At 36.3% G+C, this 14,107-nt stretch overlaps 2 protein-coding genes and 1 long non-coding RNA gene across 3 annotated transcripts; 1 reads left to right on the top strand and 2 right to left on the bottom strand.

The window, feature by feature from the left end:
• Positions 1,921 to 4,789, bottom strand: LOC107628559. Its single transcript, XR_001617833.2, has 3 exons — positions 4,619 to 4,789; positions 4,470 to 4,525; positions 1,921 to 2,203 (listed from the first exon to the last, which is right to left on the bottom strand). It is a non-coding gene; the product is annotated as an uncharacterized LOC107628559 (long non-coding RNA).
• LOC107627881 lies at positions 7,431 to 8,087 on the bottom strand. The gene has a single exon (XM_016330696.1). The coding sequence runs from the start codon at positions 8,085 to 8,087 to the stop codon at positions 7,431 to 7,433; it is 657 nt and encodes a 218-aa protein (XP_016186182.1).
• On the top strand, positions 13,059 to 13,850 carry LOC110269313. The gene is made up of 2 exons (XM_021117075.1): positions 13,059 to 13,515; positions 13,619 to 13,850. Exons 1-2 carry the CDS (start codon positions 13,059 to 13,061, stop codon positions 13,717 to 13,719), a joined length of 558 nt encoding a protein of 185 aa, XP_020972734.1. The 3' UTR covers positions 13,720 to 13,850.

Genomic DNA, 14,107 nt, shown 5'->3' with positions numbered 1-14,107 from the left:
TTGAACATATCCTCTTAGAATAAAGGTTAGAATCTTAGGGTTGCTAAAGTATTAGGTGTGGTTAAGTTAACAAATAGAACGATTGCATTTAATGATTATATAATAGTTTGATTTATTGAAATCTTATCATAATAAAGGAATATCCCACCTTTTTTGGGGGTCTGTATTCTATGAAGCTCCAAATACATGTTTTTATTACTCGAATGCATAAACTATTCTTATATACTTTTTTCGTTATCAATTTGAAAATTGAAATTCTTCATACATTTCCCGACAATTTTTTAAATATTTTAAACATCTCAGTTGTATTTATATATTAATTTAAAAGACATAAAGTAAAGAAAATTTAAAATATAATTAAAGTTCAAAAGAACACTTGAGTTCTATATGTAAATTGTGGCATTCCATTAGATTTGTTATTATAATAATTAATAAATATTAAATAGAATAAATTTTTATTTGTTAATTTATTATAATTACTAAATATTTCTGTATATACACTACAATGATTATTGAAAGAATTGGTAAAACCCAAGATACAATAATAGTGATTCTTGAACAAATAGAAGTATAGAACAATCTGAAAACATTTCCAATTGCCAAGGTAACTCAAGAAAAAGGAGAACTCTGGAATGGGAGAACAAAAGGGATGAACTAGTGCTATGTATCAATTGAATAGTGTTGTGCAAGTGGCAGGATATATATATCGAAGAAGAGCTTTGTTGATTTGTTTCAATTTTTTTTTATTCATTGAATTTTGCATGCATATGTGAAATAAGATAGATTTTACGTTTGCAAGGATACAGATAATGAAAAGTGTTTAGTAGAGATATCTAATTCAATAATAAAATAGTGAAGAATTGTCATCAGCCACTATTATAAAGATGAATTTTTTAATGGGACAAATTAAAGCAGAAAATAAATATTAAAATTGGATGTTATTTTATTATTTAGTTTAAAGTATATATTTTTTCAAGTTATTTGATTATGTAATTCTTAATTAGACATATATTTTATTAATATTTAAATATTAGTGGTACTGTTAGAATTAGAAAAAGGGAGGTTGAAGCAAGTTGAATTTAAAAAAGATGTTCTTTTAGCAATTTTTCACAAAAAATAGATTATGCAAAAGATATTTTGCGTTTTGTCTCTAAAATCAGAACTGAATAGAGTAGAGAAGAAAAAAATCAGACAAACATGTATTCTGGTTTAGTTTTTTTGTGCATAAAATCTACATCCAATCTCCACCATAACCATGATAGAATTTTCACTATAATCAAACTTATTACAAGCACCAATACTAATGAATTACAACCTAGCTAATTTATCTAGTATTAATCACTAAGTTTCTATCCAAACCTAATTACTTCCAAGTGTTGTTCCAACTTGGCAAAAAAAAAATTCACTGGTTTAATCAGCCACCAAATATTATCCAAACTTGATAAGGGAAAGTAATCCTAACTCAACAAAAACTAAATACATAGAAATCTTCTTTGACTTTTTCAATGCATCTTTTTTACCTCTTTTCTCTCATGATTTTTTCATTTTTCAACTCACCATGATATGTCTTTTTCTCAATTACAGAAAGATAAATATTAGATAGCCATAACACTAAAATTTTAAATGAAGTACAAAGTTGAAGGAAAATGTTTCAGCTCAAGTGTATGATGTAACACTCTACTATACTTAATCTTATACTTAAGTCATAAGACTAAGATAGTAAGGTATTACGACCTCTAAAAGTAAGAATATATATGTATATTAATAGCGAAAGAGATATTTAACTAGGAGCCCTGAAAAATAGGTAAAACAAAATCGCAAAACTCAAAAAGCGCAACTCTGATAAAACGTGGTTACATGCGTGAGAAGAAACGAAAGCTTAACGACATATATATAGAGAAAACACGAGTGGAGGGTGAATAATACAAAATAACAAGCTCCTAACTCAGCCTGCGAAGCCAAGGCTAGCCGGAGAACATATAGGTACGTGTATATATAATAATAATAATAATAACCCAAAAGAACATGTTCAAAAACCCTAGTTCTCCATAAAACCTCTAAGAGGTACATAAACAAAGTATCCTTACAAACAAGAGGAGGACCTATACATATATATACATCAAAGTAACAAAAGAGGATCCCAAAGTAAACCACTTCGCCACAGAAACTTCATACGCCTACCGAAGTGCCGCTCGACCTGCATCTGAAAACAACAACATAGTATGGGATGAGAACCGGAGGTTCTCAGCATGGTAAAGGTGTCACGCACATAATATATAAGGTCCTGGAAATGCCAGAGGCAATCCTAGAACGCCGACTCTCAAATTATAAAGCTTAAATTACTAAACAGAAATCATAAAGAGGGTGGTCTTCTAGGGAACTTCTAAACCTAGCTTAAACTTTAACCTTAACTCTAAACCTGTCCACCTTTCCTCCGTACCTCCATCTCCAATGATACGCATAGACAAACAAATAGACAAGGCAAGCACAGGTAGAAAACAAGTAGTTCAAGTAACAATTACAACAATTAGCAGAGTATAATCAATTAAGCATTCCCAATTAAGGCATAGCAAACAAAGCACACAAATGCATATGATGAATGTCTATCCTACTGGCTGTGAGCTCACGTGTCGGTTACTTTGCCAGAACCCGACACATCTGGTAGCTAACCCATACATTGGTCTCTAGGTTGCGCATCTCCAGGAGGATCATAAACGAAGGAGAGTGCCTTTCCACATCGAAGGAGTGTGCCTTTCCACATCTAAGGAGTGTGCCTTTCCACCTTGCAACCAGAGAAGAACGTGGGGGATACGATACGAAGGAGAGTGTCTTTCCACCTTCCCCACATCCACATCACGACAAGAGAGGGAACTTCCACCCTCAAATTACCATCCGAATACATGTCCAAATTGGTTACGCAAGAGGGATTACACCCAGACCTTGCCATTCCAACCATTTCAGCCACACAGTCATCTTAAATCTCATCATGTTCTTACATTCATTCTTTATAATCATAGCGACGTATATTCATTCAGCTTCACACCATTTCCCTCAAGATTCATCTTGTTTACCCCTTTTCTTCATTCCCAAGTTATCTCAAATTCCTAACTTCTGCTAATTACTAATCTCACTAGCAAAATCTAGCGTTAACAGGGTAAAAATAGGGGTTTAGGGTTCAAAATCATGTTTAGAGTATAAAAATACATGTGCCAGAAAAACAGAGTGTGAGCGTGCGCACAAGTGCGTGCGTGCGCACACCAACCCAGAATTACTTGGTGTGCGTGTGCCTCACCTGTGCAAGCGCCACCAGCAGAAAGCATATCCTGGTGTGTGCATATGCACCATTTCTGAAAAGCACCAGGTGTGCGTGCGCACAGGGGCGTGCGTACGCACAGATAAGTTTTTGTTTCTGCTGGGTGCGTACGCACAGCAGTGTGCGTGGGCACACACCAGAATTTTTTGAGTCTGCTGCAACATTAAAAGTTCAGTTTTTAGCACCGGATTTTCGGCGTACATAACTTCCTCTATAAATTTCGGTTTTTCGCAAATTTTATATCATTTTCAAGCTTATAAAACCTTCTTTAATTTAAAATAAACCTCATTTCCATACAAAATTTGAGGAGCAAGTTATGGACTACCAAAGTTTATCAAAAATCAAGTTTCACCAAATTATACCAAACCTCAATTTTTACCTAAAATCACATTTTCTTACCAAAACCTAATTCCACCCAACTCAACATACCACAACCATCAATACAACTTATACTCAACAATAGCATAACAATTCTTGCAACGCTATCATCTTTTTAGCTCAATAACATCTTATTTCAATCCAACTTACAAATCTTAATCACAACTACAATTATTCTATAAACACATATTGTCATCTTCATAAAATCCTCCTACCCTCATCACATTGTTATACATCATTTTAAAAAATGCATAGTTAATTCAAACATTCAGAAATAAAGATAGTGCCACCACATCAAAGTAACTACAACAACGCAACATATATATATATATATATACAACTCACATTGTCAATTGCTCAATTATGACCAAATACCAAGAAACATCATAAATTCACCATATTCCTCAACACATGCCCAATATCAATTTATCCATCAATATTATGAAGACTAATCATTTAACTCGTTTAACCACTTCAACTTATCCTATTATTCTCTAGCCTAAGTTTTCACAGGGCATTACATATTAAATACGTGAAACCTAAACCATACAATGGCCACTTTTTCACGTATTCTCCGAGGCAACTCACCAAGGTCACACACACGCAGCTCCCACACGTCCAAATTCAATAAAGCTTTAGTGCCAATCATTCACCAAGCCTCCATTTTACTCAATTATCTTCAACATACACATATACAAGCCTAATTCACATGTATCACATCCAAGTTCAATACCCAAACTCATATAAATTGTAATTGGCAGAATTTAAGGACGCTCACCTTAAGTATATCTTGATTGAGTAAAGGCCCACAAGTTCCTCAAGCTAAACTTGAACCTAGAGAACCAAAATCACAAATTTTCAACATGGATTCTTACTAATTTTGGAAAATTGGAGGGGTAGAGAGGCTGGAGTGTTAGGGTAACTTACCAAAGAAATTGATCCTATAGAATTGTAGAGCTTGACGCCGTAATCGCGTGGCCGCAAACGGTGTGACGATCGGAGCTCGGAGCAAGAAGTTATGGTGGATTGAATTTTTGACCAAGGGTTTGGAAGTGTTAATTGTTTTTCCCCTTCTCCAAATTCTGCAGCGTGAAATGGAAAGGAGGGAGGGAAGGGAAGCTGTGTCACTTAAATGCTAAAGGGGCTGAATTGGGCTTTGGGCCCAGTTCGTCCGGTTCGGCCCGTTTGGCCCAATCTTGGGCCAAATTTTTTGAAATTGGTGTCAAAATTCTCGTTTTAACGAGCTCTATCTTATTTTAATATTAGATTTATATTTTTAATTTTTCATATTAAAATTTAATTTATTGACTAATTATTCGCTAATTTTACGTGGTTTACATCCTACCCACCTAATTAGGAATTTTTCCCTCAAAATTCAGATTCAGTTATCTGAAAGGAGGTGTGGGTAGTCCTTCCACCTGTCCGATTCGAGTTCCTATGTATGTTTCCCACTCCCAGTTCCACTTTTAGCATCCTTTACTAATGTAACTTTTACTCTGCCTAGCTGCTTGGCAATGGTATCTTATTATATATCCTAACCGAGGTTACTCGAAGCATTAGATCCTTCTTTAGTTGCACTGGTTTAAGTTTTAATACGTGATTGACATCAGAGGTGTACTCCTGAAACTAAGATGTGATACATCGCACTAGTTTGAAAGATATGGGGATAGAGTTACCTAGTATGCCACTGGCCTAATTCTCTTCAGAATTCGAAAAAGCACGTCCTTGCCATTAATCCAGGTCCTAAAACACTTCGGTTTCAATCCCTTAATCTTGATTCACTGATTGATTCCAGCTTGTTGAAGTAACCTTCTCGAGTTCAGAACATCCTTGGTTCGTATAACTCTTCTGTCGGCTTTTCATAGTGAGAATGTTAACTCGAATTTACGTAGCTCTTCTCCGTTGTCTTGGCTATTAAATTCAGGATCTAAGGTATTCGATGCTCTAGTAATACAGGGGCATTTAGTGCTCTGTGAAGCTCCATCCTCTATCCTAATCCTCAGTGATCTATTTTGAAATTGGTAATTACTCTTCCTTACTTCTGGTGTAGAACCTTCAATGGTTGCAGCATTCCGATTTATGCTTTATTCTTTATGTCTGGCTACCCAAAAATATCTTTTCATGGTACGTCTTGGCAGTTTCAGGGTAAGTTTGAAAATCCTCTCTCGTAAGTTTCAGAAAATAGTTTCTCATCTCAACTTTCGATCTCGACACATAACTCTCTCTTGGTATCTTCCTGATTCAACAGGCTTCAATACTCTTAGTAGCTCCGTATCACCATTATTGCACTCCCTAAGTCCTTGACACTACGATCTCTATTTCGGCATTGGACATATAAATCTCTTCTTAATTCCCTTTTGTTTACCAGACTTCGACATCTTTGGCGACTCCTTACTATCTCGTTATGCGTCCCGTACCTCATCGATTCCACGTTGTAACCTAGCAATGGATTTAGACCAACACTTCCAACCGCACTCTCACTCTTCCAACTTAGAACTTTAACTCATCTAACCTTTTCTCCTTTGGAATTAACGTCCAAGAATCTCTTAGAAACTTCTTGCTTAGGGCGTCTGTCACAACCTCATGACGTTGCATCCGCACGCATCTTAAGTCTTCCAATAATACATCATAGTCATTCCCTAAATGGTTGGTTAGGCTCAAGTGATACAAGAATTGGCATGAAGGTCAATCTTCTTTCTATGGCTCGAAGGCTTTCATCAGATCCTGGTATTTCATTCCCACGGTGCACCTTATTGCAACTATTTAGTCACGAGCGATATAATCGGTGAGGATTAAGGCTCTAAATTCCCTAGTAATGTCACAGGTTCGTCTTGCATTCAAAGGTCTTGCTCTAAGAAATCAATGTCTCTCTGGTTGCAGCTGGGATTCATACGCAATATTAACGTAGGCTCGAGTTGATTTTCAAAGAAATATTAAGCTTGAAAGACGAATGAATAGTGTGAACAGTGTTCGTGAGAAAATAGAAAGAGTTTTATATGCGGTCATCAGAGTTGTATCAAAATAATAGAATGCACAAGAAGAAGAATCTAGGTGCATCTCCAAAAAGGAAACCGGACCAAAAACATTTGATAGTATGGATTAGTGTGATGTCTCACTTCCTATATGCAAATAAAATTTCAGGTATCAGTTTCAGTTTACCTCTTCCTTCTTGTGACCCACCGTCATCTTGGGCCCTCTTACGTGAACAGACTATTGTCTCATTTCCCCTGATTTGCTTATCTCTAAGAATCTTGATTATTCATCCAATGCCAAATAGAAACTTCACTAAACTCTGCAGGTTTTGATGGCAGTATCCTATTCGGAATGATTTTGTTTACTTAGGTCTTTCTTCCTTATCTTAGGCTATGAGTAATCACGGTATTCTAGAATGATTCATGGCTTCTTAAATTCAATCATTGCAATTACCTTAACCTGGTGATTGTGATCTATCTGCATCATGAGTTTCCACCACGTGGATTAAGACAGTCCTTAACTAGATGCCCAGGTGATCCGCATCTGTAACACAGTCCTTGCTTGTTTTTATGATGTCTATTGGATCGATAGTTCTCAGTCCTCTTGAATTCTTGACTCCTTGGTGCCAAGTTTTGATGGTGATCTCTTCGGTGGGAATCCCGGTTATTGTTCTTTGCCACGGCTGCGTTTCTCACACATTCTTAAGATATTCAGCTATTGTTCACGAGTTCAGAAAATACCCGGATCTCCATGGGTGCAACGAAGCTCAGAATATCGCTCCGAAGGCCTCCCCATACTTGATACATTTCCACTCAGCAAAATCCTCAGGAGCTCCTTGAGAAATCCGTGAAAAGCGACACGGTTCCTCAAACTTGCTTGTGTTCTCAGTAATGGTCATTTGGCCTTGTTTCAGTTGAAGCAGTTTGAGTTCCTTGGCATTTCTAACTGAGTTGGGAAAGTACTTCTTATAAAATTCTTCTTGGAACAAATCCCACGAAATCATAACTCCATCAGGCTGCAAAATACGCCTCATGCCCTGCCACCAATGCTGAGCTTCACCGTGCAGCTGGTAGGTTCCAAACTCAACCCACTGTTCATCAGGAACCTGCTGAGCCTGTAATACTCGTGCAATAGCCTGTATCCAGTTATCCGCATCGGTAGGGTTTGAAGTTCCTCTGAAGGTCGGAGGATGAACCTTCAGGAAGGAGGAAAGCGTCATAGGACCATCATCGTCGTTGTTGCCATTATTTCCATTGTTTATTTGGTTTCCTAAAGCTTCGGCTGTTGCTTGCATCGCCGTGGCTGTATTCTCTAGGGCGGCCATGAAGTTTACAGGGTTAGGAGGATTGTTCCTTGTCGCTTCAAGCATAGCATTGCCTGTTCTGCCTCTACCTCGCCCGCGTCTGCGTCTGCAAGTCGACATATGGTCCCTATACACACCAAACAAGTGATATCAAGTTAATCAGTCTCAATATCGCAAGTCCAGTGCTTTAAGTCCCAAATGCATGCTCATGGATGTTTGTGCCACATATATCAGTTAGATATCCTAATAGCACATAGACACATACAAAGAGAATGTACAGAAGCATAATCAATCCATCCTCATGCTCTATAGGAACGAACTGCTCTGATACCATAATGTAACACCCTACCATACTTAATCTTATGCTTAAGTCATAAGACTGAGATAGTAAGGTATTACAACCTCTAAAAGTAAGAATATATATGTATATTAATAGCGAAAGAGATATTTAACTAGGAGCCCTGAAAAATAGGTAAAACAAAATCGCAAAACTCAAAAAGCGCAACTCTGATAAAACGTGGTTACATGCGTGAGAAGAAACGAAAGCTTAACGACATATATATACAGAAAACACGAGTGGAGGGTGAATAATACAAAATAACAAGCTCCTAACTCAGCCTGTGAAGCCAAGGCTGGCCGGAGAACATATACGTACATATATATACATAATAAGAATAACCCAAAAGAACATGTTCAAAAACCCTAGTTCTCCATAAAACCTCTAAGAGGTACATAAACAAAGTATCCTTACAAACAAGAGGAGGACCTATACATATATATTCTTACTTTTAGAGGTCGTAATACCTTACTATCTCAATCTTATGACTTAAGCATAAGATTAAATATGGTAGAGTATTACATATGAGATGATACTCAAGTGCCACTCTATTTCCCCTTTCCTTCAAAAGTTGTTGTGAGGCCAACTATATAGTGAGGCTGGCTCTTCAATTTTGTTTCACTGCCTCTGCATTTTCTCTTATTCTGCCCGTTGCTTTCTCCCTTTCTTGCTAGCTCTTCTTTTTTAATTTTTGCTTTAATAATCTGCACCGTTGATTTAAACTTTGGCTCCAAGTTTTATTCTTAACCATTCATTTGAATCAGAAAAAGCAACCTCCAATTTCTTTTTCTTTTTCAAGTAGATGTAGTAGAAAATTGGTAGCCTTAACAATCTCAGTTTTGCATGTACAAGAATAGTAACACAGTTGCTACACTTTGTTTTTTGATCCAATGCGGTCTTTGATTTGAAATAGAGAGGAAGAGATCATTTCTCTTCTTCTTTCCCAAACTGTGTAACATTGAGAAGAGTAGCTTAAACAAGCTAAAATGATTGCATATAAATGGAACTGAAAAGCTGTGATTTACTTCTGAATGAACATTTAATTTGATCTTTCTTTGTAGTTTCAATATTTGACTCTTTTTTTTTTATGTTTGATGTTAAAGATCACCTTTTTCATTTTGTGCCATTATAATTGTTGTCCATTGTTCGGTATTTTTGTTTTGTTCTATCTGACTTTGCTAGTGATCTTCTCCCATTTGATTTTGTGATGTCTTTGTGTCCTTATTATCCTTCATTCTTCATAGTGTTGCCAACTGCCCTTTTTACTTTTGCTTCATTAGTCAAATCATGTAATGTTGAACCATTTTTCTTGGTATGGTGATTCTGATTTCCACTATCACTATTGATCTGAGGCTTTATTTTGAGCCCTGTGAAGTATTTTTCTAATTCTGCATGTTGTGGGCTGAGATGTGTGTATTGAACCTGCAACACTTACAAACACACATTTTAGACTATATTTAGACTTTTAATCCAGTAAATGTTTGTTATGGTATTTATATACCCAAAATCAATTCTAATTCAACAAATGTATATTCGCATTTATACTTTTATGAGTTTTTGCTATTAATTTAGATTTTTAGAGAAAAAAATAAATTTTTTAGTATTAAAAAATAAAACTAAAAATCAACAAAAAATGTACCTAGTATATTTGAAAAATTGCTGTTTGTATTCTAAAATACAATATTTTTGTGACAATTTTTAATGGGATCTAGCAATAATTATAAAATATCAAAAAAATTAAAAATTACGTGACTCAGATAGCGATAATTTGTAACAATCACAAAAAATAAAAAAAATTTTATGGTGCCAGAAATAGTAACGAATTCTACAATTAGTATATTGTAGCAGTTTGAAATCACTATAAATCAAATTGACACAATATACTGATATAACGAGAGTTATATACTAGTGATTTCTATAAATCATCTTGAATATTAATCCTTGTATCTTAAAGGACAGTGACTCCCAACCATTGGTAATTTATTTTGTGACGGTTTAAATAACAAAAAAAAATAAAAAAAATCGTCGCTAAATAACGCCTTTCTTGTAGTGAAATTTGATTATGTCTGGATTAGATAATTTTTTTTGTTTATTAGTATAAGTAAGCTAGTTATTATTTATCATGAATTTACCGGAAGTTTTGAATATTTTTTTTATAGTATGCTTTTTTCTTGTTTTCATTATATCCCACAACTTTTATACAAAAGAATTTTGTTAATTAGACAATGACTTTTGTAAATAATGTGAATAATAAATTTTAGAATTGATCCAATAAAGTAAAAAAATACTCCATCGATCTTCAATTACCTCCTAAACCTTAACATTAGTATAACCATCTGCACACTTAGTGAATTGAACATGCAGTCTTTGTTAACTGTGCATGAATAGTAAATCGAATCAAAAGAAATAACCATCCAATTAAAAATAATGAACATAATCATCTACATACCTATTGAATTAAACATCTAACATATTCATTATTCATGTTGTTTAGTATTCTCATTATTTACCTATACTTTTTCTATACAAAAAGTGTTCGGATATAGCAATAGCCAAAAGATGGTATCTCTTGCTAGTTTTATTGGCTCAATTTTATCGAAATGGAACCTATATGTGTGCTTTTCTTGGATATGGAAGCATGGTGTACTAGACGTATATGTGGGACAGCTTTTTGGCAGTGTCACAAAGAAGAACTCGGACCGTGCGTTTTCTTTGTTTCTGAAATTTGCATATGAAATCTCACGGTCCGATTTGTATGCTAATGGGGATTATAATTTGGGGTTTAGGAAATCGGACCCTCAGTGTAGTACAAGACGCATGGTCTGAGTTCCATGCTATAATTTTGAGAAGAACTCGGACCCTCCGTTTTGAGTGCATATCGAAATTGTTTTGGTGAACTGCAAGCTCAAATCGCATGGTCCGATTGCATTTCTTAAGATTTTTTTAATCATGTTAACCTAGTCGAAGGGTGCGAGTTCTAATAAGTGGTCTATATAAAAGTGGGAAGTGAACTCATAACTTATTCGCGTCTTCTTCCCGAACATAAGCGGCTGCCCCTTCTGTTTCTTCTTTCTCGTTTCTTTATTGTTTGCTGTTTTAAAGTTGAAAATCTAGTAGCTATTTCTATGCTTTTTTTGGTGATTCACAGAAATGAGTGATAGAGTGTTACTAAAGGTGTATTATTTTGGTCAGATTTTACTACAAACATCTGAAGGAGTAAAATTTATTTGTGAAAATCCATTAGATGTTGTTATTCCTTTTATCATCTCATTTGAAGAGCTCAAATGTGTGATCTGTGAAAAGATTGATTCTGAGAGGGCAAGAAAGATATCCTGTATTCTCAACAGATATCCCGTATATGTGTTTGGTGGATTCATCCAGTTTCAAACCAAATATGTGACGGACGAAGCGAGCATGCAAGAGATGTTTTCAATGTATATTGAAAACCGGGCTCAAATCTCGTTCATCGAGTTGTATGTTGAGTTTGAACAACCTGAGGCTGACCGGAATATTGTACGGGAAGATTATAATAGTGACAGTGAAGAAGAGTTCGAAAGTAACTACGAGTTTGTTAGTCCAGATGGAGATGAAGATCAAGGTGATGAAAATACGGCTCCAGATGTGACAGAGGTGGCTAATGCACTCGCAAACGAAGTGCCGTTTGAGGAGCCATCATTCATACGAGTTTTGGACTTGGAAGCCATGCATGTTCCGGAATTTCCGGAATATATGACTGCAGGTACGTAAGACGTCATATTTGTATTTTTTTTAGTCAGCTATTGATATAGTTATGAATAAATTAGTATTTATTTGCCATTATTTAATCATGCGTTGATGTTATAGTTCTCAGCATCGAACCGGCGGTTGAGCAGTTCAGGTGACTGAGTCATTGGTTCAACCGCTGGTTCTATGTAAATAAAAAAATAAAAAAAAGCACGAATGTTAAATAACAAAGTTGAAGTTGTATGTGTTTTATAACAATAAATATTTTTTTTCACTTATATATGTATAGTATAAGTACTTATTAGGTAATAAGTATATTCTCTCGAACATGATTAGTAACTATTACGTGAGTTTCTGATTATCATTCGCAGTTGATCGATCCATTCAATGGTTAAAACCCAGTGAACGGGATCGGTTAGGTTCCGGTTCATTTGGCTTGATGGTCGAACCGGCATGTCCGGCCGGTTTTTCACATCTTCTGCTGTTGTTCTTTTTTTTAATTAGAGTGACATAATAACATGTTGTCAGATTTGGATTTATATCATACTAGAGGCAGTGACTGTAGATTTACCCATATTATTGGTTTTGAAATCTCTGTGTCTTTATTTGATTTTTCCTATGGTGGTTGTCAATTGCAGAGATTCCTATTGTCGCATATGGTGAATTTGCCGTTGGTATGGAGTTCAGTTCCAGGGAAGCTGTTATTAAGGCGATAAAGGATTATACCATACGACGAAGCGTTGACTACTGGGTGTATGAGTCTGAGCCATTGACATTTTATGCGAAGTGTACGTAGTATGGGTCCAGGTGTGATTGGCTTATCAGGGTTAGCATGATCAGCAGGAAGCATTGTTGGGTTATACGGAGGTATAATGGTAGTCACACTTGTACCAGAGCTACCATTTCTCAGGATCATTCGAAGCTGGATTCAAACACAATTGCAGAAGCAATAAAGTCGTTGGTTGAGGCTGACCCCTCATTAAAGGTAAAATCAGTTATTGCAGACATCAGCTGTTGTCCATTTTGAGACTATGCCTGCATACCAAGGCGATGACTTGGTTGGTGATATTCAAGTACTGCATCGAGTATTTTGGAGTTATTACCCCTGTATTAGGGCATTCAGACATTGTAAGCCAATTGTCCTGGTGCATGAGACTCACTTGTACGGAAAGTATAAGGGTTGTCTACTAGTGGCAGTTTCACAGGATGGCAACAACAATATCGTCCCAATCGTGTTTGCTATTGTGGAAGGAGAGACTTCTGATGCATGGCACTTCTTCCTTAGTAACCTTCGTCAACATGTTGTCACTCGGGATGGTGTGGGTCTAATATCCGACCGACACAAATCCATCAATGCAGCTGTGGAACACAGTAACGGAGCTTGGTCACCTCCTAGAGCTTTTCATATGTTCTGCATCAGGCATATAGAGTCGAATTTTCTGCGAAAATTCAAGGCACCGTACCTCCAAAAATTGGTCGTCAACATTGGTAACCATTTACTAAATTTAAGTAACTTATTAACAGAAATAACCTTCAATATTTGTTTTGACATCTATAATTATTCTTTTTTTTTTTTGTTGCTATCCTCTAGGATATTCAAGGACGGTGTGGGAGTACGAAGTGCGTTACCAGCGATTACGGGAATGGGGGGAAGCGTATACAAACTGGTTAAACCGAATTCCTCGCGAATAATATGCATTGGCATTTGATGGTGGATACCAATGGGGTCACATGACAACGAATCTAGTGAAATGCATCAATTCAGTGTTGAATGGTGCACGCAATCTTTCCATTACTGCTCTTGTCAAGGCAACATTCTACAGGCTAAACGAGCTGTTCACCAGAAAAAGAGCGGAGGCAGAAGCGCAGATTAATGCTGGCCATGTGTTCTCCGATGTCGTGACCTTGAAGTTGCATGCAAACCAACTTGCATCAAGAAACATTCAGGTCAGTTGCTATGACCGGCAGAATGAGGTCTTTGAGGTGCGTGAGATGCCAAGCGGACTGGAGTTTGCAGTCGATCTACGTGGCCTTCGATGTGACTGTGGTGAGTTCCAGATGGACCGGATCCCCTGCAGAC

This window comes from Arachis ipaensis, chromosome B02 (assembly GCF_000816755.2).
Source record: "Arachis ipaensis cultivar K30076 chromosome B02, Araip1.1, whole genome shotgun sequence".
Lineage (NCBI taxonomy): Eukaryota > Viridiplantae > Streptophyta > Magnoliopsida > Fabales > Fabaceae > Arachis > Arachis ipaensis.
Note: the sequence above shows the minus strand (reverse complement) of the source record. Positions and strands in the feature narration are given on the sequence as shown.